Source organism: Callithrix jacchus, chromosome 22, assembly GCF_049354715.1.
Source record: "Callithrix jacchus isolate 240 chromosome 22, calJac240_pri, whole genome shotgun sequence".
In the NCBI taxonomy this organism is placed as follows: Eukaryota; Metazoa; Chordata; class Mammalia; order Primates; family Cebidae; genus Callithrix; species Callithrix jacchus.
In genome coordinates, this window is record NC_133523.1 from 34338544 (window position 1) to 34364093 (window position 25550).

At 53.2% G+C, this 25550-nt stretch overlaps 2 protein-coding genes across 3 annotated transcripts; one reads left to right on the forward strand and one right to left on the reverse strand.

The window, feature by feature from the left end:
- Positions 1-235: 235 nt before the first annotated feature.
- LGALS7 (galectin 7) lies at positions 236-24308 on the reverse strand. Of its 2 annotated transcripts, XM_078359309.1 has the most exons (11): positions 24225-24308; positions 23418-23614; positions 22514-22672; positions 21659-21772; positions 21017-21168; positions 10627-10735; positions 3137-3177; positions 2699-2751; positions 2230-2318; positions 1083-1284; positions 236-404 (listed from the first exon to the last, which is right to left on the reverse strand). In XM_078359309.1, exons 8-11 carry the CDS (start codon positions 2702-2704, stop codon positions 291-293), a joined length of 411 nt encoding a protein of 136 aa, XP_078215435.1. In that variant the 5' UTR covers positions 2705-2751; positions 3137-3177; positions 10627-10735; positions 21017-21168; positions 21659-21772; positions 22514-22672; positions 23418-23614; positions 24225-24308; the 3' UTR covers positions 236-290. The 2 variants fall into 2 exon arrangements, with proteins under 2 accessions (XP_078215435.1, XP_078215434.1); XM_078359308.1 differs by having other exon boundaries at positions 2699-3177.
- On the forward strand, positions 22160-24412 carry LOC118150150 (galectin-7-like). The gene is made up of 4 exons (XM_078359310.1): positions 22160-22190; positions 22569-22657; positions 23405-23606; positions 24244-24412. The coding sequence occupies exons 1-4, from the start codon at positions 22185-22187 to the stop codon at positions 24355-24357; spliced, it is 411 nt and encodes a 136-aa protein (XP_078215436.1). The 5' UTR covers positions 22160-22184; the 3' UTR covers positions 24358-24412.
- Positions 24413-25550: the final 1138 nt, after the last annotated feature.

Below are 25550 nucleotides of genomic sequence, written 5' to 3' on the forward strand. Positions count from 1 at the left end.
CACCGCATTCCCGCCTGGCTGGCTTTACACAAATGCTGTATCAGGACACGCCCCAGGCCCACTCCCTCCCAGATGGCGACCCTCAGGTCTTGGTAGACAAAATGTGTCCTAAGCACACGCAGGTTCCAAGCCCGCCCCCTGCCTCAGATTCGCTGTGTGGCCCGCAGCCAGTATCTTGGCCTCTCTGGGCCTCACTTTGCTCATCTCAGTGAACCGGACACAGACACAGGCGCGCTTCGAGCTCACGCTTTATTTGCCTTCCAAGGCCCCGGACCCGCCTGAGCGCCTGCTCAGAAGATCTTCACCGAGTCCAGCTGCACGTCCCCGCCCACCTCCACCAGGCGCACGCGCGCCAGCGGCAGGCGGTGGCGGAAGTGATGGTACTGGGCGTCCCCGACCACGGCCTGCAGGGGAGGGTCGCTGGTGAGGATTCCGGAGGCCCGTGCTGGGTGTCCCTGGGGAAATCACTCACCCCCTCTGGGCCTCAGTTTCCCCACTGGGAAAATGGGGCTGTTGTTCTTTCTAACTCTTGTCTTCAGGGTCAAACCAGTTTACTGTGTGGCACAGCATAAAACGGCTTTTTTAGTGCTGGTAATGGATATTCTTAATTCCGAGACCATTACCGTCTATGAAAGCGCAGAGGAGGGAGGTGAACTCGCGTAAGGCCTGGGTGGTGGGGGATTTGCCGCCCCCCCCACTCCTATCCTTGCTAGGACGAGTTCCTGAGCGCGGCCTCCAACCCATCCCTCCCCCTGCCTCCGAGCCCGGACCTCAGGCACAAGGAACTAGGAATAAGGTGGAGGATGGCGAGTCTGGGCCACGGCTTCGCGCTAGGGCGCCTACCCCTTGGATACCCGGCTGGGGCTCGCCTCGTCCTGACCCGGCTGTCTCGCCGCCCCTGGGACCCGGGTGGGAGTTGCTTAGGCGAGAGAGAGGGGTTCTGGGGACGCGCCGGTCCCGCCTTGGCCACGCCTCCTGCACCCCTCCGCCCTCCTGGCCTTTTCTCTATCCCGGTGCTGCGTGGAACGCTCTGCTCCAGGGACCTAGGTCTCGGCGTCCATGCCCCTGTCGCAGAGACGCACCTTGAAGCCGTCGTCGGACGCGATGATGAGCACCTCGAAGGGCTGCCCGCGCTGGAAGGGAACGCCCGGCCCGCGCTCCTCGCGGCCCCAGGAGCCTTGCTCCAGGCTGTTGAAGACCACCTCGGAGGTGTCCAGCCGAGGGTTGAAATGCAGCACCGCGTCGGAGCCCTGCTCCTCCCCGCACAGCAGGTTTACATGGAACCTGGAAGTGGGGGATGGTGGCCGTTAGGGCTCAGAAACCACCGTGACCAAGAAACGCTGATGGGTGAGGGCTACTGATGTCTACAATTACTTCAAATGAATAAGTAAATGAACTGGTGGCTGGGTGCAGTGGCTCACCCTGTAATCCCAGCACTCTGGGAGGTGGAGAAGGGAGGATCACTTTAGCCCAGAAGTTAAAGACCAGCCTGGGCAACATACCAAGACCCCATCTTACACACACAAAAAGAGTGAACAACCACCCACCAGACCAAAGTGAAGGGCTAATGGGCTGGGACTCCCCATTCCCAGAGCACCCCCAAATTGACAAGGACCTGAAGACAGGGACGCACCACAGAAGAAGTGGCCAACTAATGGCCAGGGAGCTCAGATTCCCAGGGCAGCCAAAATGTCATGAGGCCCTTGGCAGGAACCCACTCAGACCAAAGTCACTACGCTTAGGGCAGGGCGCCCTCATTTCCAAAGAGCCTGGAAACTGCCCAGGAGGTCTTGGTGTTGGCCCAGGGAACCCTCAGGTGCTACATGACAAATAATACCAGGAACCTCAGTATTTCCAGGGTACCCCAGAATCTAGAAGGCCCAAAGTTCCTCAGCCAGAACGACTTGGCAAGGACTCCCAGGATCCAGGGTGTCTCAGGACTTGGAATATTTCCAGAGTTCCCCAAGACTCAGACATGGAAGTCACAGGACTATATCTAGGAACCCTGAGATTGCCCAGGACCCCCAAATTCTTAAGGAATCTTAGGGACCCCAGCCACAAATTCATGGGGCAAATAATCGAATACATCAAATTTGAGGTCAGATATGACATGGGACTCCTAGCCTGGTGGGTACAGATGGCCCAGGGCCCCTATTTCTGGACTGCAAGAATTGGGGGTCAGCTGAGCCTGGGACCTGCACCCTTTACTCCTAGGGCCTGGGGTCTCACCTGCTGGCATTGGGAGGAACCATGCCACGAATTCTCAGCACCGTGCCAGGGCGGATGCCCTCGGGCAGTGAGGTCTTGTGGGGGACGTTCTGCAAGAGTGGGGTACGGGGGCCACTGTGAGCCGGTGAGCCGGAGAGAGGCAGAAGGTGGGTCACCCCTCAGAGGAGCTGACCACGACGGAGACTGGCAGGAATCAGTGGGAGAGAAAAGGGGGGCAGAGAGGCAGGAAAGAGACCAGAAATAGACAGGGAAAGAGATGGGGAGAGCAACAAAGAAAAACAGGAACATGCTCAAAGAGGGACCCAGAGGAAGCCACGAAGAGGGAGAGGGGACAGTCAGGATCGGGGGCCACCCAGAGGCCACAGCCCGGGACCACCCACGGTGCACCCACTGCCCACTTGCTCTTTTGAAAGGGGAGACTCCAGTCCCCTCCCTCCATGGCCCTGCCCTGGGCCCCTGGAGCACTCACGGACATGGCTGGGACAGGGTCAGGCAGCTGTGGTGGTGGGGACTGCTGGGGACCTTAAGTACAATTAGGGCGGGGCTGGTCCTGATGACTCACCCCACCCCTTCCCACCCACCACCCACACCTGGCACAGACCCTGGCCCTGGGGCAAGGCTGGGGAGGCGGGAGTGGCGCCTCTTCCTGGGAGCCCTGCTCCCCTCCACCACCCAGGGCCGGTGTTCACTGCCCACTCCTAGGAGCTGATAAGAAGCCGGACCCTTTAAAAAAAATAAACTCACAGCAGAGAAGGCTCCTTGTGCTACCGCCCCTCCAGCCCTGTCTTCCCGCTGCCTGGCACACAGAGAGCCTCTATCTCATTTTATACTCAGACATAATGGGTCCTGAGAAGCCAAGCCGGGTGGGAACTCCAGACCCTTCCCTCCAGCTGAGAACCTCCTGCACCTGGACCGGGGGTGTCCGCGCTGAAATCTCAGCTTCCACATCTGTAAGAGAACAGCAGCCACAATAGCAGCGATGGTGACAGACAGGGTGGCTTCACAGAGTCGGGGCTGGGGGCGCTGCCTGGTCCACTCAGCACTGCACCCCAGGTCCTGAAGTCTGCACAGCACGTGGGAAGTCCTCAGTGAGGAGGGGTGAAAGAATGGGAGCCACTAGGACTACCCCTGTCATTACCTAGGCCTCTGGGCTGCCCAGGATATGCAGGAGATCACCGATTGCACCCCCATAATTTTTTTTAATTTTGTGAAGGAGTCTTGCTCTTTTGCCCAGGCTGGAGTGCAATGGCATGATCTCGGCTCACTGCAACCTCAACCTCCCGGGTTCAAGTGATTCTCCTGTCTCAGCCTCCTGAGTAGCTGAGATTACAGGCACACGCCACCACGCCTGGCTAATTTTGTAATCTTAGTAGAGATGGGGTTTCTCCATGTAGGTTAGGCTGGTCCCTAACTCCTGACCTCAAGGGATCTACCCACTTCGGCCTCCCAAAGTGCTGGAATTTCAGGCGTGAGCCACCGCACCCGGCCATGCACCCCCATAATTCCAATAGGGAGGAATATGGGTCACCCCCATTGTACAGAGGAGGAGGCTGGGTCTGGGATGGGAAGCAATTTTCCACAAGCCATGCAGGACCCTCTGCCCTGACCTCTGGCTCTCCTGACCTCTGACTGCGCCTCTCCTGTGGGTTCTGTCTCTGGGGCTGGCTGCCTCGCCTTGTCCATCTCTGTCTCTAACTCTGTCTACGGTGTGTTCCTCTCACTTCTCTCCTTCAAGTCTCTCTTGTTCCTCCTTCTGGTACTGTTACCATCATCCCACCAAGCTTACTGGTCAGGATGAGGCGGGTTTTATGGTGGTGGGTGGCCCAGCCCCCCATCACCACCCAGACCCAAAACACAGCAAAGTGAGGACCCTCTGCCAGCCCTGATATAGCCCCCTTGGGCCCAAGACTCTGGAAGAGAATCCAGGGTTGGGAAAGTAGATTGGGGGAGGGGCGGGCAGGACTGAAAGATGTTTCTGGCAGGCAGGGATGGTGTGGGAGCTGAACAGAAACTACTCGGCTGGGCGTGGTGGGTGATGCCTGTAATTCCAACACTTTTGGAGGCCAAGGTGGGCAGATCACTTGAGGTCAGGAGTTCGAGACCAGCCTGGCCAACATGGTGAAACTACTTCTCTACTAAAAAAATTTAGAAAATTAGCCGGTCTTGGTGGTGGGCACCTGTAATCCCAGCTACCTGGGAGGCTGATGCAGGAGAATTGCTCGAGCTGCGGCAGCGAAGGTTGCAGTGAGCCAAGATCACATCAATGCACTCAAGCCTGAGTGACAGAGACTCCGTCTCAAAAAAATAAAAGATGCTGGGCGTGGTGGTTCATGCCTGTAATCCCAGCACTTTGGGAGGCCAAGGTGGGTGGATCACACTGTCAGGAGTTCAAACCAGCCTGGCCAATATGGTGGAACCCTGTCTCTACTAAAAATACAAAAAATTAGCTGGGCGTGTTGGTGTACGCCAGTGATCCCAGCTACTCCGGAGGCTGAGGCAGAGAATTGCTTGAACCTGGGAGGCTGAGGTTACAGTGAGCCGAGATCATGCCACTGGACTCCAGCCTGGGGGCCAGAGTGAGATTCCATCTCAAAAAAAGAAAAAAGAACCAGTCTTAGCAGCACAGCAGCCCTCCTGGACCTCTTCTACCCGCCACCCGACTCCTGCCCCACCCAGCAGGCTGCTGAGAGGCCTGGGCAGAGGCAGGTTGGCAGTGAAAAGTTTGGGTGGAGACACCAGACCCAGAACCATCCTCCACCCTCTGTGTCCCAGGCCCCCACCCCCTCCCCACGTGCTCAAGGCAACAAGTTGGGGGCCAATTCCTGGGAACATGAACTCAGAGAGGGAGGCTGGCAGTTGCATTTTGGTGAGGACTGTAAGCATCCCCATTCTGCAGGGGAGAAAACTGAGGCTTAGATAGGGACAGCCTTTCAGCCAAGGAAGTGGCCAGGCCCTGAGCTCCAGAGGGGTCTCTGTGCCAAGGACACATCATGGGCACAGACAGAGAGGACACAGGGTGTCAGGTGATCACACCACCAGCTCAGTTAGTTCCCAAGAATGTCCCCTTGAATGGTGGACTCCATCTTTCTAACATTATTCACCATTCTAAAGAAGACACTCCTTGGCCGGGCGTGGTGGCTCACGCCTATAATCCCAGCACTATGGGAGGCCGAGGTGGGCCAATCACCTGAGGTTGGGAGTTCAAGACCAGCCTGGCCAACGTGGAGAAACCCTGTCTCTACCAAAAATACGAAGTTAGCCAGGTGTGGTGGTGGGCTCCTGTAATCCCAGCTACTATGGAGACTGAGGCAGGAGAACTGCTTGAACTCGGGAGGCAGAGTTTGCAGTGAGCCAAGATGGAGACATTGTACTCCAGCCTGGGCAACAAGAGCAAAACTCCATCAAAAAAAAAAAAAAGAAGACACTCCTCACATTACTGATGCCTCATGCCATGCTGTGTGCCAACTTTTTAGCGATTGCTTCACTGTGGCTGGATGTAACTTCACATGCAGTCTACCTGCAAGTCCCAACGTGCCTTTGCTGAGTGGCCAAGGGTTTGTGTTCACTCTGTTATCAGCTTGAAGTCCTGACTGCTTTCTGGTAACTGGTAACAGATCTGCATCCTAGATGGTTTTTTTTTTAGACAGAGTCTCGCTCTGTTGCCCAGGCTGGAGTGCAGTGGTGCGATCTTGGCTCACTGCAACCTCTGCCTCCTGGGTTCAAGTGATTCTCCTGCCTCAGCCTCCCAAGTAACTAGGATTACAGGTGCACACCACCAGGCCCAGCTAACTTTTGTATTTTTAGTAGAGATGGGATTACTCCATGTTGGACAGGCTGGTCTCCGTCTCCTGACCTCAAGTGATCCACCCACCTTGGCCTCCCAAAGTGCTGGGATTACAGGCATGAGCCACCATACCTTGGTGGGTTCTTATTTAATTGTGGTATCTTTCTCATTAGTTGTGCAATAATTTTTTTTTTTGAGATGGAGTCTTGCTCTGTCACCAGGCTGGGGTGCAGCGGTGTGATCTTGACTCACTGCAACCTCTGCCCCCACATTCAAACTCTTCTCCTGCCTCCTCCTCCTGAGTAGCTGGGATTACAGGCGCATGTCACCACTCCCAGCTAATTTTTGTATTTCTAGTAGAGACGGGATTTCTCCATGTTGGCCTCGATCTCTTGACCTTGTGATCCACCTGCCTTGGCCTCCCAAAGCACTGGGATCACAGGCATGAGTCACTGTGCCTGGCCTGGTTTTTTTTTTTTTTGCTTTTTGAGACAGGGTTTTGCCCTGTGTGTCGTCATGACTCACCGCAGCCTTGCGCTCCTGGGCTCGCTGACCCTCCCGCCTCTGGAGTAGCTTGGACTACAGGTGGATACCATCGCACCCAGCTCTTTTTTTTGTTTTTTTCCTAGAGAGGGGTTCTTACTATGTTGCCCAGGCTGGTCTCAAACTCCTGGGCTCAAGTGATCCACTTGCGTCGGCCTCCCAAACTGCTAGGATCATAGGTGTGAGTCCCTGTACCCAGCCAAAGGTTCAGATTTTAACGGAATAATTCAATGAGTTTTGACACATGTAGTCAGTCACCAGTGTAACCACCTCCCCAGTCAAGTTTCCTGGTGAAACGGTCACTGCTCCTTCTGCCATAGGAAGCCACTGTCATTCCTGAGCAGTTAGTAGCCACAGAGCTTCCACTGATGCATTGTGGTGTGTGGCTGTAGTCCTAGCTACTCGGGAGGCTAAGGCAGGAGCATCACCTGAGCCCTGGAGGTCGAGGCTGCAGTGAGTCGAGAGCACACCACTGCACTCCAGCCTGGGCAAGAGAGTGAGATCCTGTCTCAAAAAAAAAAGTGGGGGGGTTCAGGCTGGGCTCGGTGGCTCACTCCTGTAATCCCAGCCCTTTGGGAGGCTGAGGCAGGCAGATCAACCTCATGTTAGGAGTACAAAACCAGCCAGGCTAATGTGATGAAACCCCATCTCTACTTAAAAATGCAAAAATTAGCCAGGCGTGGCAGTGCGTGCCTATAGTCTCAGCTCCTCCTCGAGAGGCTGAGGCAAGAGAATCACTTGAACCTGGGAGGTGGAGGTTGCACGGAGCTAAGATCATGCCTGTGCACTCCAGCCTGGGAGACAGAGCAAGACTCTGTCTCAAAAAAAAAGAGAGAAAGAAAAAGGTTCATTTGCTGTGAAAATGAGAAAGGAGGTGGGGACAGATTGATTTTTCTGACTTTAGGCCTCTTTCAGGATATAATTTAGGTGAAAAGTTACTAATTGCACACTAAGTGTAGGGATTTAAAACCCCCAGTTCTGTCAATGTCATTTTACTGGTGATATTTTGGGTTATTGTTGGGTTTTTGCTTTGTTTTTATTTTTGTTGTTTTGAGACAGAGTCTCAATCTGTCGCCAGGCACCAGGCTGGAATGCAGTGGAGCAATCTCGGCTCACCGCAACCTCCCCCTCCCGGGTTCAAGCAATTCTCCTGCCTCAGCCTCCGGAGTAGCTGGGACCACAGGCACACGCCGTCACATCAAGCTAATTTTTGTATTTTTAGTAGAGACGGGGTTTCACCATGTTGGCCAGGATGGTCTCGATCTCCTGACTTTGTGATCTGCCCACCTCGGCCTCCCAAAGTGCTGGGATTACAGGCGTGAGCCACCGAACGTGGCCTGGTTTTTTTTTTTTTTTTTTTTTTGGAAACAGAGTCTTGCTCTGTTGCAAAGGTTGGAGTGCAGTGCCTTGAGCTCAGCTCACTGCAACCTCCACCTCCCAGGTTCAAGCAATTCTCCTGCCTCACCTACTAGTACCTGGGATTATAAGCATGTGCCACCACTCCTGGCTAATTTTTGTATTTTTAGTAGAGATGGGGTTTCACCGTGTTGGTCAGGTTGGTCTCGAACTCCTGACCTCAAGTGATCCACCCACCTCAGCCTTCCAAAGTGCTGGGATTACAGGCATGAGCCACTGACTCCCGTGGTTTTGCTTATTTTTTATACACAGTGAATACACTTCAGGGACTGCTTTGGTTTTATATACTAACATTCCAGTGACGAAAATGATACCCTTAAAAATCTTTTTAGTGAATGCTAACTGTTCCCACAGTTAAAGACATTTACCTACTATGTAACTAATTTTTTTTTTTTTTTGAGACGGAGTTTCACTCTTGTTACCCAGGCTGGAGTACAATGGCGCCATCTTGGCTCACCGCAACCTCCGCCTCCTGGATTCAGGCAATTCTCCTGCCTCAGCCTCCTGAGTAGCTGGGATTACAGGCGCGCACCACCTAATTTTTGCATTTTTAGTAGAGACGGGGTTTCACCATGTTGACCAGGATGGTCTCAATCTCTTGACCTCGTGATCCACCCGCCTCGGCCTCCCAAAGCGCTGGGATTACAGGCGTGAGCCACATATCTTCCCGAGTAATTTGGTAACCACCACTGAAGATTGGTTTACTCAGCTTCTAACTCACTCCCTGGCTGGCCTTTTTTTTTTTTTTTTTGAGGCAGGGCCTTGCTCCGTCGCCCAGGCATGATCAGCATGCACTGCAGCCTCAACCTCCTAGGCTGATGTGATCCTCCTGCCTCTGCCCCTAAAATGGCTGGGACTACAGGCCTGTGCCACCACATCTGTTAATTTTTTTTTTATTTTAGTAGAGATGATGTCTCACTATGTGGCCCAGGCTGGTCTCAAACTCTAGAATTCAAGGATCCTCCTGCCTAGGCTTCCGAAAGTGTTGGGATTACAGGTGTGAACCTCCACACCCGGTCTGGCCTACTTTCTTGCATTTGGAAGTGAAAAACTACATTTCCCAGAGTTTTTTGCAGCCAGATCCACATAGGACTGGGTTTCCCCAAGCCAAGTTTGCACCCTTGAAAAACTTTTTTTTTTTTTTTTTTTTTTAAGATGTAGTCCATGGCCGGGCACCATGGCTCACGCCTGAAATCCTACCACTTTGGGAGGCCAAGGCGGGCAGATTGCTTGAGCTCAGGAGTTTGAGACCAGCCTAGGCCACATGGCAAGACCCTGTCTCTACTAAAATACAGAAAATTAGCCTGGCATGGTGACACGCACCTGTAATCCCAGCTACGAGGGAGGCTGAGGCACAAGAATCACTTGAACACGGAAGGTGGAGGTTGCAGTGAACTGAGATTGTGCCACTGCAGTCTAGCCTGGGGGACAAAGTGAGACCCTGTCTAAAAGAAAGAGGAGAGAAGGAAGGAAGGAAGAAAGGAAGGAAGGAGGGAGGGAGGGAGGGAGGGAAAGAAGGAAGGAGGGAGGGAGGGAAGGAAGGAATATGGCCTTGCTCTGTGGTCTTGCTCTGTCACCCAGCCTGGAGTGCAGTGGTGTGATATTGCCTCACTGCAGCTTCAACAGCCCGGGTTCAAGTGATCCTCCTGCCTCAGCCGCCCACATTGCTAGGATTACAGGTGTGAGCCACCATGCCTGGCCGACAACTGGCTCATTTTTTTTTTACTTTTATTTATTTGTTTGTAGAGACGGGGGCCTTGCTGTGCTGCCCAGGCTGGTCTCAAACTCCTGGCCTCAAGCAGTCTTCCCAGTTCAGCTTTCCAAAGTGCTGGGATTACAGGTGCGAGTCACTGCACTCCACCCTGTGCAAAACTTAGCAAGTGAACGTGCCAGGTACAGTGGCTCACGCCTGTAATCCCAGCACTTTGGGAGGTGGAGGCAGACGGATCACCTGAGGTCAGGAGTTCAAGACCAGCCTGATTGACATGGAGAAACCCCATCTCTACTAAAAACACAAAATTAGCTGGGCGTGGTGGCGCATTGTAATCCCAGCTACTTGAGAGGCTGAGGCAGGAGAATCGCTTGAACCTGGGAGGGGGAGGTTGTGGTGAGCTGAGATTGCACCACTGCACTCCAGCCTGGGCAACAAAAGCAAAACTCTGTCTTTTTTTTTTTTAAGACAGGGTTTCACCATGTTGGTCAGGCTGGTCTTGAACTCCCAACCTCAGGTGATCCGCCCGCCTTGGCCTCCAAAGTGCTTGGATTACAGGAGTGAGCCACCACACCCGGCCAAAACTGAGTCTTAAAAAAAAAAAAAAAAAATGGTGAAAGTGAGGGAGGGAGATGGGCCCTCTGGCTAGTTTGGTGATGGAGATACTTGTTTTTTTCTAAACAGCCTAGGAAGCTGTGGCCAGGGATTGCTCCCTGCATCAACTCTCAAGCTTTGCAACATGGAGGCTCATTTCCTGGTCCTCTGAAACTCCTGTAAACTATCAATATCCCCCAGTAATCTCTGTCAACTAGCTGAGGAGGCTTCTGTTGCCAGCAACCGGGAACCCCAAGCCTGACGACTGGAGAAGTGTGGAGATACAGCAGCGGAACTTAAAATGGGTGTGGCTGGAGGAGCCAGAGGAGAAGCCGATAAAAAGACTCACGTGTTGCAGGGTGGAAAGCTGGCGACTCTCGGTATGGTAACAAAGTGTCTACCCATGCTGTCACCTGCTGCGCCTGAGAAGGCAGATTGGGGGTGGCCGAGGCTGCAGCCTTAGAAAAATAATAAAGACATTTCAGAATGACAAGTTCTTGCTTCTTCCACTTTTGGAGAAGTCCTAAGCAGAAAACGAGAGCCTGTGGACAGAACGGAAGGGATTAATCCATCTTTCCTAAGTAGGGTTTTTTTTTTGGTTTTTTTTTTTTTGCAACAAGGTCTCTCTCCCATACCCAGGCTGGCTGGAGTGTAGGATCTCAGTTCACTGCAACCTCTGCCTCCCGGCAAGCGATTCTCCCACTTCAGCCTCTCGAGTAGCTGAGACTACAGGCGCACACCACCATACCTGGCCAATTTTTGTTTTTAGTAGAGATGGGATTTTGCCGTGTTGGCCAGGATGATCTTAAACTTCTGACCTCAGGTGACCCACCCGCCTCACCTCCAAAAGGCTGGCATTACAGGCATGAGCCACCACACCTGGCCATGTCCAGCTTTTTATTTCTTCTAGAGATGGGTTCTTGCTATGTTGCCCAGGCTGGTCTTGAACTCCTGGTCTCAAATGATCCTGCCTTAGCCTTTCATAGCCACCGCTCCCCCTCTAGGGGGTTCTGTCTTGCCACAGACTATGAATCTTAATTGAATGAGGGTCCCATTACTTCCCTTTTTTCGACACAAGATCTCACTCTGTCACTCAGGCTGGAGTGCAGTGGCACAATCTCGGCTCACTGCAACCTCCACCTCCCGGGTTCAAGTGATTCTCCTGCTTCAGCCTCCCGAGTATCTGAGATTACAGGCATGCATCACTACACCAGGCTAACTCTTTGTATTTTTAGTAGAGACAGGGTTTCACCATGTTGGCCAAGCTGGTCTTGAATGCCTGACCTCAGGTGATCCGCCCACCTCAGCCTCCCGAAGTGCTGGGATTCTAGGCATGAGCCACTGCGCCGGCCATAGTTGGGAGTAAGAGTCAATGTCATATAAAGCAAAAAGAGTGGAGGATCTTCCAAATTCAAAGAGAAGGACAGGACAGCCAGAGGAAATTTACCAAGCTCTATTGACTGTTGAATAAGGGAGGAAAGTGTGACATAAGTTACAGTTGGGACCCAGCCATTCTACTCCTACGTATATGCCCAAGGGGAATAAAAACATGTTGATGCTAAATATTTAAACAAACTGTTCATAGAAGCCTTCATTATTCATAACAGCCTAACAGTGGGAACAACTCAAATGTCCATTACAGGGGAAGAAGACTTTACCTCTCCCCTCTGAGGGTCTTGAGTGGGCCTGAGTATATAGCTGGCATAAGAACGCCAGGTGCGGTGGCTCACATATGTAATCCCAGCACTTTGGGAGGCCAAGGCAGGTGGATCACCTGAGGTAGGGAGTTCAAGACTGGCCTGGTCAACATGGTGAAACCTTGACTCTACTAAAAATACAAAAATTAGCCAGGTATGGTGACATGTGCCTGTAATCCCAGCTACTCAGGAGGCTGAGGTAGGAGAATTGCTTGAACCCGGGAGGCAGACGTTGCAATGAGCAGAGATCAGGCCATTGCATTCCAGCCTGGGCAACAAGAGCGAAACTCCATTAAAAAAGAAAAAAAAAAGGCAGGCTGGGCGCAGTGGCTCATGCCTATAATCCCAGCACTCTGGGAGCCTGAGGCAGATGGATCACGAGGTCAAGAGATCGAGACCATCCTGGTCAACAAGGTGAAACCCTGTCTCTACTAAAAATACAAAAATTAGCTGGGCATGGTGGCAGGTGCCTGTAATCCCAGCTACTCAGGAGGCTGAGGTAGGAGAATTGCTTGAACCCAGAAGGCGGAGGTTGCGGTAAGCTGAGATCGTGCCATTGCACTCCAGCCTGGGTAACGAGCAAAACTCCGTCTAAAAAAAAAAAAAAAAAAAAAGGCATAACATACATGAACAGGAGAAAAGCATATGTTGAATGTAAGTTTTTCATGACCTGGGAGCCTTCATAAGAAAACGAACACCCAAAAAAGCAGCAAAACCTGAATGCTTTCATGTGAGGTTGAACAACGAGATGAGTGGGAAAGTGACTGAATGATGTGGGCAGGCTCAAGGAAGACAAGCATTATTTGAACAAGGTCTGCGGGTACATCACTCTCATGGCTGCCCATCCCCTTTGAAGAATGTTTCTTTTTTCCTGGTACCAGGAGGGCATCCTCCACATGGGTGTTTGGTTTTTGTTTTTGTTTTTGAGATGGAGTCTTGCTCTGTCGCCAGGCTGAAGTGCAGTGGTGTAATCTCAGCTCACTGCAACCTTAACCTCCCAGGTTCAAGCTATTCCCCTGCCTCAGCCTCCTGAGTAGCTGGGACTATAGGCGCCCACCACCATGCCCGGCTAATTTTTTGTATTTTAGTAGAGACAGGGTTTCACCATGTTGGCCAGGATGGTTTTGATCTCTTGACCTAGTGATTCGCCTGCCTTGGCTTCCCAAAGTGCTGAGATTACAGGCATGAGCCACCACACCTGGCACACGTGTGTTTTTATCTCTCTCTTTTTTTTTTGCAACAGGGTCTTGCTCTGTTATCCAGCCTGGAATGTAGGCATGATCTTGGCTCACTGCAACTTCTGCCTCCTGCGTTCAAGTGAGTCTCCTGCCTCAGCCCCCGGAGTAGCTGGGATTATAGGTGTCCACCACCGTGCCCAGCTAAATTTTTGTAGTTTTAGTAGAGACAGGGTTTCGCCACGTTGGCCAGGCTGGTCTTGAACTCCTGACCTCAGGTGATCTGCCTGCCTTGGCTTCCCAAAGTGCTGGGATTACAGACCTGAGCCACCATGCCCAGGCTTGATCTCCGGTTTCAGGAAGGAAAGGGGAGATGAGAACGCTTTTCTTGGATCTACTCTCTCTCAAGTGTAGCTCCAAGTAATCCTCATGCCAACATGGCGAATTTGGGGAGATCCTATTGACCCCCCTTCTCCATCAGCTGCTGAATGTATAACAAACTGTGGCATATTCATACAATCGAATATTGCTCAGCCATTCATCCCTTTTTATGTATGCTGGCTGGGTGAGGGTGGCTCATGCCTGCAATCTTAGCACTTTGGGAGGCCAAGGTGGGAGGATCATTTGAGCCCAAGAGTTTAAGACCAGCCTGGGCAACACAGTGAGTCCCCATCTCTACAAAAAATGTAAAAAACTTTTGTTCATACACACCTGTAATCCCAGCTGCTCAGGAGGCTGAGGTGGGAAGACCGCTTGAGCCCCAGAGCTCAAGGCTGCAGTGAGCCATGATGGAGCCACTGCACTCCAGTGCTACGTCTGTCTTGCAGACCCTGGCCCACAGATGAAATGAGTCCTCAGACACAGGTATGCAGTGTAAGAACAGCAGGGTGACTGCCTGGCTCTCGCAGCCAGAGAGCAGCCCCGAGAAGCTGGAGCTGCGTGCTTTTATTCAGTGCAGGCAGAATGCCGAAAACCTGGAGCAAACACAACCTGTAGGTAATTCACATTTACTGTTCCCCTTTCAGGGAACCTCCAGCTCAGATGATCAAAGGTCAGTCCTGGTCCATATAAGTAAGCAAGGCTGTTTGAGATAAATTCCCCTACACTCTCTTGTACCTACTCCTTGCCCTCTGCCTCAAGGTTATAGAACAGCTGCCTTCAGCTTTTCTCCCCTGCAGTTCTGCAAAACCTTCTGACCTTTCAAAAGGTTTTTGTCAGCCGGGCGCGGTGGCTCATGCCTGTAATCCCGACACTTTGGGAGGCCGAGGCGGGTGGATCATGAAGTCAGGAGTTCGAAACCAGCCTGGCCAACATGGTGAAACCCCGTCTCTACTGAAAGCACAAAAATTATCTGGGCATGATGGCAGGTGCCTGTAATCCCAGCTACTCAGGAGGCTGAGGCAGAAGAATGGCTTGAATCTGGAAGGCGGAAGTTGTAGTGAGCCGAGATGGCGCCATTGCACTCCAGCCTGGGCAACAAGAGCAAAACTCTGTCTCAAAAAAAAAAAAAAAGTAAGCACCATAAAACAATAAGTAAGGCCAGGCGCGGTGGCTCACGCCTGTAATCCCAGCACTTTGGGAGGCCGAGGCAGGTGGATCACAATGTTAAGAGATCGAGACCATCATGGTCAATATGGTGAAACCCCGTCTCTACCAAAAATACAAAAAATTAGCTGGGCATGGTGGCGCGTGCCTGTAATCCCAGCTACTCAGGAGGCAGAGGCGGGAGAATTGCCTGAACCCAGGAGGCGGAGGTTTCGGTGAGCCGAGATCGCGCCATTGCACTCCAGCCTGGGTAACAAGAGCGAAACTCCGCCTCAAAAATAAATAAATAAATAAATAAATAAAACAAAATTCTGAAAAATTGCAAACACAGTAGTTGGAAATACAGCACCATTTGAGTAAGTTGCCGATGTGAAGCCCCACGAGCTCTGAATACTCTAATGGGAATTCTCTATTAAGTAGGACTACGGTCAGCACCCAGCACTATCAGAAAGTCAGCACTGAGTCCCCGCTGCCATCATCAGCTCTTCAGACCCCATTCGAGCTGTGCCAGGCGCTCCAATCACATCCCTCGCAGCAGAGCACCCGCCCCGGAAATCACAGAGTGCGGTCATCGTGTCTCTTTGCTTCCATTCCCTCGTCTGGAATAGGTGCTCTGGCATCCTTTGTCCCTCAGGAGCCCGACGCTGTTGGGGGTTATGGGTCAGCGTGATGTCTCCTCATCTGTAGATTAGTCTTATCTGCAAGTTCACCATTTCTGGCAGAAGAAGAGCCCCAGAAGTGGCGCTGTGCACATCCCATCAGGGGCACTTGATTTCCCCTTGTTTCCTTACTGGTGACGTTGAGATGAATCACTTGGGTATCTGCTCGGTTTCACCATAAAATTAATTTTTTTTTTTTTGAGACAAAGTCTCGCTCTGTCACCCAGGCTGGAGTGCAGTGTGATTCACCCGCCTCAGCCTCCCAAAGTGCTGGGATTACAGGCATGAGCCACTGTGCCCAGCCTGTATATATTTTATCATATTTTTTTAAAAAGAGGTGGGGCGGGGAGTAATCCCAACACTTTGAGAGGCTAAGGCAGGAGGATTGCTTGAACCCAGGAGTTAATGACCAGCCTGGGTAACATAGTTAGACCCTGTCTCTGAAAAATAAAAAAATTAGCCAAGCATGTTGGTGCAGGCCTGTGGTCTCCGCTACTCAGGAGGCTGATATGGGAGGATTGCTTGAGCCTGGGAAGTGCAGCCTGCAGTAAGCCAAGATCGAACCACTGCACTCCATCCTGACAGTGAGACCCTGTCTCAAAAAGGAAAGAAAAGGCTGGGCGTGGTGGCTCAAACCTGTAATCCCAGCACTTTGGGAGGCTGAGGTAGATGATGAGGTCAGAAGTTCAAGACCAACCTGACCAACATGGTGAAATCCCATCTCTACTAAAAATAAAAAATTAGCTGGGCATGGTGGTGGGTGCCTGTTAGCTACTCAGGAGGCTGAGGCTGAGGCTGAGGCAGGAGAATGGCTTGAACCCAGGAATTGGAGGTTCCAGTGAGCCGAGATTGTGCCACTGTACTCCAATCTAGTGACAGAGTGAGACTCCACCTCAATAAGTAAGTAAATAAATAAATAATAAAAAGAGTCCAAACCTGCCCCACCAAGTAACCCACTCCTCAAACCATTAGCTCATGCTAATGCCTCCACTTTCAATCCAGCTCCACGGGGCTGATGCCTGCCTCTCCCTTTCTGTATCTGTAACTCCCTCCCTGAGAAAGAAAGCAGTTCCAGTCCTCATCCCTGACCCTCACACGGCACCTCCCTGAAAGGCCGGTTCCAATGCCCCTCAGTGCGCACCTACCCCACACAAGCGACCTCCTCCCCTGCTGGGAGCTCAGGTTCCCTCCCACGTGTCCTGCTGGCCCTTCTCACCCCACTGGGCACTTCAGGGCAGCCTCTGCTCAGTCCTCCTCACCTGCTCAGTCCTGACCCCCAAACACCTCCCCCAAGGATGTCCCACCCCAGTCAGCCGATTCAGGGCCACCATGACCTTGCTCAGCCCCATATAATGGCTTTAGGGCCTAATTGTTCAGCAAAGGAAGGAAAGGAAGAAGAAAAGGCCAAGTATGTGTTTTACCGTGTAAGCACTGAAATTCACAAGAATCACTTGGAAATTTACAGGAATTACTTGGAAGAGTTTATAGAGCAATTGAAACACTTGAAAATGAATAACCTGTAAAATTATGCATTCAGTTTTCAATATTTAAGAGAGAGAGTTTAATTAACTAGATTTATAAATGGAACTGAACACTAGAGAATAGGCTTCTTAGCAGCCATTGGATTGTTCTATTAATATTTATTATATTTATAAAACTAGAGTTGTAAGATTTCCAGTGGGCATAAAAGCTTAAGAACAAAGTGAAAGTGAGATTTCTGGATTGTTTGTTGGTTTGTTTTTGAGATGGAGTCTTGCTCTGTCACCTAGGTTAGAGTACAGCGGTGCGACCTCGGCTCACAACACCCTCCGCCTGCTGGGTTCAAGTGATCCTCCCGCCTCAGTCTCCCAAGTAGCTGGGATCACAGGCATGTACCACCATGCCCAGCCATTTTCTCTCTCTCTTCCTTTTTTTTTCGTATTTTTAGTAGAGACAGGGTTTCACCATGTTGGCCAGGCTGGTGGTCTCAAATTCCTGATCTCAGGTGATCCACTCGCCTTGGCCTCCCAAAGTACTGAGATTACAGGCGTGAGCCACCACGCCTGGCCAAGAACAAAGTGAGATTTCTTTTTTTTTGAGACGGAGTTTCACTCTTGTTACCCAGGCTGGAGTGCAATGGTGCAATCTTGGCTCACCGCAGCCTCTGCCTCCTGGGTTCAGGCAATTCTCCTGCCTCAGCCTCCTGAGTAGCTGGAATTACAGGCACGCGCCACTGTGCCCAGCTAATTTTTGTATTTTTAGTAGAGACGGGGTTTCACCATGTTGACCAGGATGGTCTCGATCTCTTGACCTTGCTATCCACCCGCCTTGGCATCCCAAAGTGCTGGGATTACAGGCGTGAGCCATCGCGCCCGGCACAAAGTGAGATTTCTAAGTGTCATTTTCATCATCAGAATGTTGATTTACAAAAAGCAGCCCCTGAATTACCTTCACTGTGTACAAAAAATAACCAAAATATCACCAACAAAATGACGTTCATGGAGCCTGAATTTCAAATCTCTGCAGCCACCTGGTGTGCAAGTAACTACTTTTCATCTGAATTATTTCCTAAAAGAGGCATAAAGTCAGAAAAATCAGTCTACTCCCCCTTCTTTATTTTGAGACAAATGAACTTTGGTGGCTATTCAATGCTCAGGAGTAGCCAGGGACAGTGGCTCACACCTGTAATCCCAGCACTTTGGGAGGCTGAGGCAGACAGATCGCTTGACTCTGGGAATTCAAGACCAGCCTGGGCAACATGGTAAAACCCTCTCTCTACAAAAACCACATAAACAATTAGTCAGGTGTGGTGGCATGTGTCTGTAGCCCCCGCTACTTGGGAGGCTGAAATGAGAGAATTGCTTGAGCCCAGGAGCTTGGAAGGCTGAGGCTGCAGTGGGTAGAGATTCTACCACTACACTCCACCCTGGGTGACCGAGTGAGACCCCATCTCAAAAAGGTCAGGAGTGACAATGGCCAGTGGCTTCCTGGAACAAGAGGAGAGGCCACTATTTGCTGGACTCCAGGAAACTTAATTGAGGAGGTGGTTAGATAGGTCTCCACATTTCTCAAAATCAGTGAACTGTACCTTTAATATCCGCATCTTTTATTTTATGGGAAGGATACCTTGATAAAAATACTATTGAGAAATACATATATTATTATTATTACTACTATTATTATTAGACATTTTTTGAGACTGAGTCTTGTTCTTGTTGCCCAGGCTGGAGTGCAATGGCACGAACTCAGTTCACTGCAATCTCTGCCTCCCAGGTTCAAGTGATTTTCCTGCCTCAGCCTCTCAAGTAGCTGGGACTACAGGTGTGCGCCATCACACCCAGTCTATATTAACTATTTAAAATTGAAAAAAAGGCCGGGCGTGGTGGCTCATGCCTATAATCCCAGCACTTTGGGAGGCCGACGCGGGTGGATCACAAGGTCAAGAGATCGAGACCATCCTGGTCAACATGGTGAAACCCCGTCTCTACTAAAAATACAAAAATTAGCTGGGCATTAGTGGCACGCGCCTGTAGTCCCAGCTACTCAGGAGGCTGAGGCAGGAGAATTGCTTGAACCCAGGAGGCGGCGGTTGTGGTAAGCCGAGATCGCGCCATTGCACTCCAGCCTGGGTAACAAGAGCGAAACTCCGTCTCGAAAACAAATAAAATAAAATAAAATTGAAAAAAAGCAGCTGAGCACAGTGGCTCACACCTGTAATCCCAGCACTTTGGGAGGCTGAGGCAGCTGGATCACCTGAAATCAGGAGTTCAAGGCCAGCCTGGCCAACATGGTGAAACCACGTCTCTACTAAAAATATAAATATTAGCCAGGCGTGGTGGCAGGCACCTGTACTCCCAGCTACTGGGGAGGCTGAAGCAGGAGAATCACTTGAACCTGGAAGGCAGAGGTTGCAGTGAGCTGAGATGGCACCACTGCGCTCCAGCCTGGGTAACAAAGCAAGACTCCACCTCAAAAAAAAAGAAAAAAGCCTCATGAAAACATTTCAGGCTGGGCACGGTGGCTCATGCTTGTAATTGCAGCACTTTGGGAGGCCGAGGTGGGAGGATCACGAAATCAGGAGTTCAAGACCAGCCTGACCAATATGGTGAAACCCCATCTGTACTAAAAATACAAAAATTAGCTAAGTGTGGTAGCGTGTGCCTGTAATCCCAGCTACTCAGGAGGCCGAGGCAGGGGAATCGATTGAACCCGGGAGGTGGACGTTGCAGACCACGCCACTGCACTCCAGCCTGCAGAACAGAGACTCTGTCAAAAAAAAAAAAGAAGAAAAAAATATTAAAACTGATGAGAAAGATAACCAACACTAACTAATGAATAAGAACCCATCAAGGATGCACATCTCAGTGATGGGAAAGCCCTTTAGACTGATAACAGATCGACTGCAATAGTTTGGCCAATCACTTAAGGCAAGTTGGGACTTGCAGGCTGGCTGGGTGTGAAGTCATACCCAGCTGCAGTGAAGAAATAAATAGAAAGATATTCATGGAAACAATAGCAAGGTACAGAATGATGCATCAAGTAATATAAGGAGTGTCTTTTCTTTTCGTTTTGTGGACAAGGTCTCACTCTGTTGCCCAGGCAGGAGTGCCCTGGTGCGATCATAGATCACTGTAGCCTCTGACCTCCTGGGCTCGTGATTCTCCTGCCTCAGCCTCCCAAGTAGCGATTACAGGCAGTGTTTCCCCACATTGAGCTGTTTTATTTTTAGTAGTGACGAGGTCTTGCTATGTTGCCCAGGCAAGAGTATCTTCTTTATTATTTTTATGATGATGATGATGATTGATTTTTTTTTAGATGGAGTCTCTCTCTTTGTCACCCAGGCTGGAGTGCAGTGGTGCGATCTCCGCTCACTGCAACCTCCACCTCCTGGGTTCAAGCAATTCTCCTGCCTCAGCCTCCTGAGTGGCTGGGATTACGGGTGTGTGCCACCACCCCCAGCTAATTTTTTGTATTTTCAGAAGAGACAGGGTTTCACCATGTTGGCCAGGATGGTCTCGATCTCCTGACCTCGTGATCTGTCCACCTCAGCCTCCCAAAGTGCTGGGATTACAGGCGTGAGACATGGCCACCGTGCCTGGCCCAAGAGTGTGTTCTTTATAATGGTGAATAATGTTAGAATGATGGAGTCCACCATTCAAGGGAGCACTCTCAGGAACTCACTGAGCTGGGCTGGTGCTGTGATCACCTGACACCCTGTGTCCTCTCTGTCCGTGTCCATGACGTGTCCTTGGCACAGAGAACCCTCTGGAGCCCAGGGCCTGGCTGCTTCCTTGGGTGAGAGGTGGCCCCTGTCTAAGCCTCAGTTTTGTCCTCTGCAGAATGGGGGTGCTTGCAGCCCCCCACCAAAATGCAGCTGCCAGCCTTCCTCTCTGAGCGCATGTTCCCGAGTTCCCGAGCTTGGTGCCTTCGAGTGTGTGGGGAGGAGGAGAGAGGCCCAGGGCCTGGGAGGCAGAGGGTGGAGGATGGTTCCGACTCTGACATCTCCACCCAAACTTCCCACTGCCAGCCTGCTGGGTGGGGCAGGAGCTGGAGTGGAGGGTGGAAAAAGTCCAGGAGGGCTGCTGGGCTGCTAAGAGCAGATTCTGCTCAGCTCCCACACCATCCCTGCCTTCCAGAAACATCTTTCAGCCCTACCCACCCCTCCCCCAAGCCAGTTCCCCAACCTGGAATTCTCTTCCAGAGTCGGGCCCAACGGGGCTGTTTCGGTACTGGCAGGATGGTCTTTATCTTGCTCTGCTTTTGATCTAGGTGGTGATGGGGTCGTGGGTGGACCAGCAGCTCATCCTGCAAACTTGGTGGGATGATGGTAGCGATGCTGGAAAGAGGAACAAGAGAGACTTGAAAAAGAAAAGTGGGACAGGAATATGAGGTAGACAGAGTTAGAGAAAGACACGGACAGAGCGAGGCAGCCAGCCCCAGAGACAGAACCCAGAGGAGAGGCACACCCAGAGGTCAGGAGAGCCAGAGGTCAGGGCAGAGGGTGCCTTTGGCAAATCCCTTCCCATCCCAGCCTCAGCCTTCTCTGCACAATGGAAGTGACCCGTGTTCCTCCCTCCTGGAATTATGGGGTCCCAATCCGTGATCTCCTGCATATCCTGGGCAGCCCAGGGACCTAGGAAATGACAGGTATAGTCCCAGTCCATCCCCTCCTTTCACCCCTCCTCACTGAGGACTTCCCACGAGCCGGGTACACTCCAGGACCCAGGGGTGCAGTGCTGAGCAGATCAGGCAGCACCCCTGCCCCCGCCCCTGTGAAGCCACCCCGTCTGTCACTATCGCTGTTGTTGTGGCTGCTGTTCCCTTACAGAGGTGGAAGCTGCGATTTCAGCTCGGACACCCCTGGTCCAGGCAGGAGGTTCTCAGCTGGAGAGAAGGGTCTGGAGTTCCCACTCAGACTGGCCTCCCAGGACCGACTATGTCTGTGAATAAAATGAGAAATTACTTCTTTCAGACAGGTCTGCAAAGAACAAATAAATACATAAAATGAGATAGAGGCTCTCCGTGTGCCAGGCAGCGGGAAGACAGGTCTGGAGGGGCAGTGGGACAAGGAGACTTCTCTGCTATGAGTTTATTATTATTAAACAGTCCCTCTTATTATCAGCTCCTAGGAGGGGGCAGTGAACACGGGCCCTGGGTGGTGGAGGGGAGCAGGGCTCCCAGGAAGAGGTGCAGCTCCCACCTCCCCAGCCTTGCCCCAGGGCCAGGGTCTGTGCCAGGTGTGGGTGGTGGGTGGGAAGGGGTGGGGTGAGTCATCAGGACCAGCCCCACCCTACTTGTACTTAAGGTCCCCAGCAGTCCCCATCACCATGGCTGCCTGACTCTGTCCCAGCCATGTCCGTGAGTGCTCCAGGGGCCCAGGGTGGGGCCATGGAGGAGGGGGACTGGGGGCTCCCCTTTCAAGGGAGCAAGTGGGCAGTGGGTGCACTGTGGGTGGTCCCGGGTTGTGGCCTCTAGATGGCCCCCGATCCTGACTGTCCCCTCTCCCTCTTCCTGGCTCCCTCTGGGTCCCTCTTTGAGCATGTTCCTGTTTTTCTCTGTTGCTCTCCCCATCTCTTTCCCTGTCTATTTCTGGTCTCTTTCCTGCCTCTCTGCCCCCCTTTTCTCTCCCACTGATTCCTGCCAGTCTCCGTCATGGTCAGCTCCCCTGAGGGGTGACCCACCTTCTGCCTCCCTCCGTCTCACCGGCTCAGTGGCCCTCGAACCCCATTCTTGCAGAACGTCCCCCACAAGACCTCGCTGCCCGAGGGCATCCGCCCTGGCACAGTGCTGAGAATTCGTGGCGTGGTTCCTCCCAATGCCAGCAGGTGAGGCCCCAGGCCCTAGGAGTAAAGGGTGCAGGTCCCAGGCTCAGCTGACCCCCAATTCTTGCAGTCCAGAAATAGGGGCCCTGGGCCATCTGTACCCACCAGGCTAGGAGTCCAAGGCTATTTCTGACCTCAAATCTGATGTATTTACTTATTTGTCCCATGTCTTTGTGGCTGGAGTCCCTAAGTTTCCCTAAGAATTTGGGGGTCCTGGGCAATCTCAGGGTTCCTAGATATAGTCCTGTGACTTCCATGTCTGGGTCCCGGGGAACTCTAGAAATACTCCGAGTCCTGGAGATACCCTGGACCCTGGGAGTCCTTGCCAAGCTGTCCTTTGCTTCCTAAGGAACTTTGGGCCTTCTGGGTTCTGGGGTACCCTGGAAATACTGGGGTTCCCGATATTGTTCTTTGTCCTGTAGAACCGGAGGGTTCCCTGGGCAGCAGGAACACCCAGGCCAACACCCAAACTTCCTGGGCAGCTCCCAGGCTCTCTGGAAAGGAGGGCGCCCTGCGCATAGTGACCTTAGTATGGGTGGGTTCCCCCCAAGGGCCTCATGACATTTCGGCTGCCTTCAGATTTGGGCTCCCTGGCCATTACTCTGCCACCTCCCCTTCTGTGGTGTGTGCCTGTCTTCAGGTCCCTGTCAATTTGGGGGTGCTCTGGGAATGAGGAGTCCCAGCCCATTAGCTCTTGACTTTGCTCTGGGTGGTTTCTGAGCCCTGACTGCCACCATCCCCCATTTCCAGGTTCTACATAAACCTGCTGTGCGGGGAGGAGCAGGGCTCCGACGCGGTTCTGCATTTCAACCCCCGGCTGGACACCTCCGAGGTGGTCTTCAACAGCCTGGAGCAAGGCTCCTGGGGCCGCGAGGAGCGCGGGCCGGGCGTTCCCTTCCAGCGCGGGCAGCCCTTCGAGGTGCTCATCATCGCGTCCGACGACGGCTTCAAGGTGCGTCTCTGCGACAAGAGCATGGACGCCGAGACCTAGGTCCCTGGAGCAGAGTGTTCCGCGCAGCATCGGGATACAGAAAAGGCCAGGAGGGCGGAGGGGTGCAGGAGGCGTGGCCAAGGCGGGACCGGCGCGTCCCCAGAACCCCTCTCTCTCGCCTAAGCAACTCGAGGCGAGCCCCAGCCGGGTACCCAAGGGGTAGGCGCGCTAGCGGGAAGCCGTGGCCCAGACTCGCCATCCCCCACCCTACTCCCAGTTCCTTGTGCCTGAGGTCCGGGCTCGGAGGCAGGGGGAGGGATGGGTTGGAGGCCGCGCTCAGGAACTCGTCCTAGCAAGGATAGGAGTGGGGGGGGCGGCAAATCCCCCACCACCCAGGCCTTACGCGAGTTCACCTCCCTCCTCTGCGCTTTCATAGACGGTAATGGTCTCGGAATTAAGAATATCCATTACCAGCACTAAAAAAGCCGTTTTATGCTGTGCCACACAGTAAGCTGGTTTGACCCTGAAGACAAGAGTTAGAAAGAACAACAGCCCCATTTTCCCAGTGGGGAAACTGAGGCCCAGAGGGGGTGAGTGATTTCCCCAGGGACACCCAGCACGGGCCTCCGGAATCCTCACCAGCGACCCTCCCCTGCAGGCCGTGGTCGGGGACGCCCAGTACCATCACTTCCGCCACCGCCTGCCGCTGGCGCGCGTGCGCCTGGTGGAGGTGGGCGGGGACGTGCAGCTGGACTCGGTGAAGATCTTCTGAGCAGGCGCTCAGGCGGGTCCGGGGCCTTGGAAGGCAAATAAAGCGTGAGCTCGAAGCGCGCCTGTGTCTGTGTCCGGTTCACTGAGATGAGCAAAGTGAGGCCCAGAGAGGCCAAGATACTGGCTGCGGGCCACACAGCGAATCTGAGGCGGGGGGCGGGCTTGGAACCTGCGTGTGCTTAGGACACATTTTGTCTACCAAGACCTGAGGGTCGCCATCTGGGAGGGAGTGGGCCTGGGGCGTGTCCTGATACAGCATTTGTGTAAAGCCAGCCAGGCGGGAATGCGGTGGGCGGATCTGTTGGCGTTAGGGCGCGGAGGTGCCCACTTCAAGTCTCGGTGCCCCCACCGCAGATCTAAGGGGCGCCAACATGGGTCCATCCGCAAAGGGGGCCAATGAATCCCACCTTTCTGGTCACCTGTGGACCCCAACTGTACGCGCGGAAAGCGTGTTATCCCCGGGTCCCTTCTCCCCCTGCCCCTCATCTCTTCCACCCTCTTCTCTCCTGGCCTCCCGCCCCCAGAGTCGTCCCGGGTGGGGCTGAGCAGCCCCATGGGCGTCTCCCGGCTCTGGCTGTTCCCGGAGTCCCGACAGGTACCCGCCTGCGCAGCCTCGGGGCAGACGCGATGGCAGCGGCCCGGGCTGTGCGGCGCAGCGGGAGGACTCGAAGGGCGGCTCGGGGTTTCCGTGGGGCAGCGAGCCCCATTCCCACGTGCCCTCCGCCCTCCCCGGCGGCCCGGACCCCGGCCCAGCCCTGGTCACTGTGATGGGAGGGGAAGCGGGCTCCAAGTGCAGCCCCGGCCTCAGTGTCACTTTCCGGGTTCAGGGTGTCGGTGGGGTTCCCCGTAGTGGCGGGGTTGGGGTGGGAGGGGCTGGGAGCCCTGTGCGCCCCGAGCCGAGCCCGCACCGTCGCCCTGCAGCGGCCGCAGGTCTCAGCTGGAGACCGAGGAGCCAGGCCGGGGCTGCGAGCGGAAGCTGCACTTGGGTGCTCGTGGCCAGTCGCTCCCGAACCTTCGTCCTGAGCCACGCCTTGGTGGGGCGCTCCGGGCGTGGGCCCCGATCCTCCGACCCCCTGGCGGCCGCCGCCCGCATTGCAGTCTGGACCGAGGCGGACGCAGGAAGCTCAGGTGGTTCCTGGCCTGGCCTGAATCTGATCCTGGAGTGGGGTGGGGACTTCAAGTTCGCCGCGGGGC

Bases quoted from the DNA above. Each gene is read 5' to 3' on its own strand.
- LGALS7 (XM_078359309.1), bottom strand. The intron at 1,285-2,229 runs GTGAGACCCCAG...CCCCACTTCCAG, and splicing joins GTTCCTCCCAATGCCAGCAG to GTTCCATGTAAACCTGCTGT. The intron at 405-1,082 runs GTGCGTCTCTGC...CCTCCCCTGCAG, and splicing joins CGTCCGACGACGGCTTCAAG to GCCGTGGTCGGGGACGCCCA.
- LOC118150150 (XM_078359310.1), top strand. The intron at 22,658-23,404 runs GTGAGGCCCCAG...CCCCATTTCCAG, and splicing joins GTTCCTCCCAATGCCAGCAG to GTTCTACATAAACCTGCTGT. The intron at 23,607-24,243 runs GTGCGTCTCTGC...CCTCCCCTGCAG, and splicing joins CGTCCGACGACGGCTTCAAG to GCCGTGGTCGGGGACGCCCA.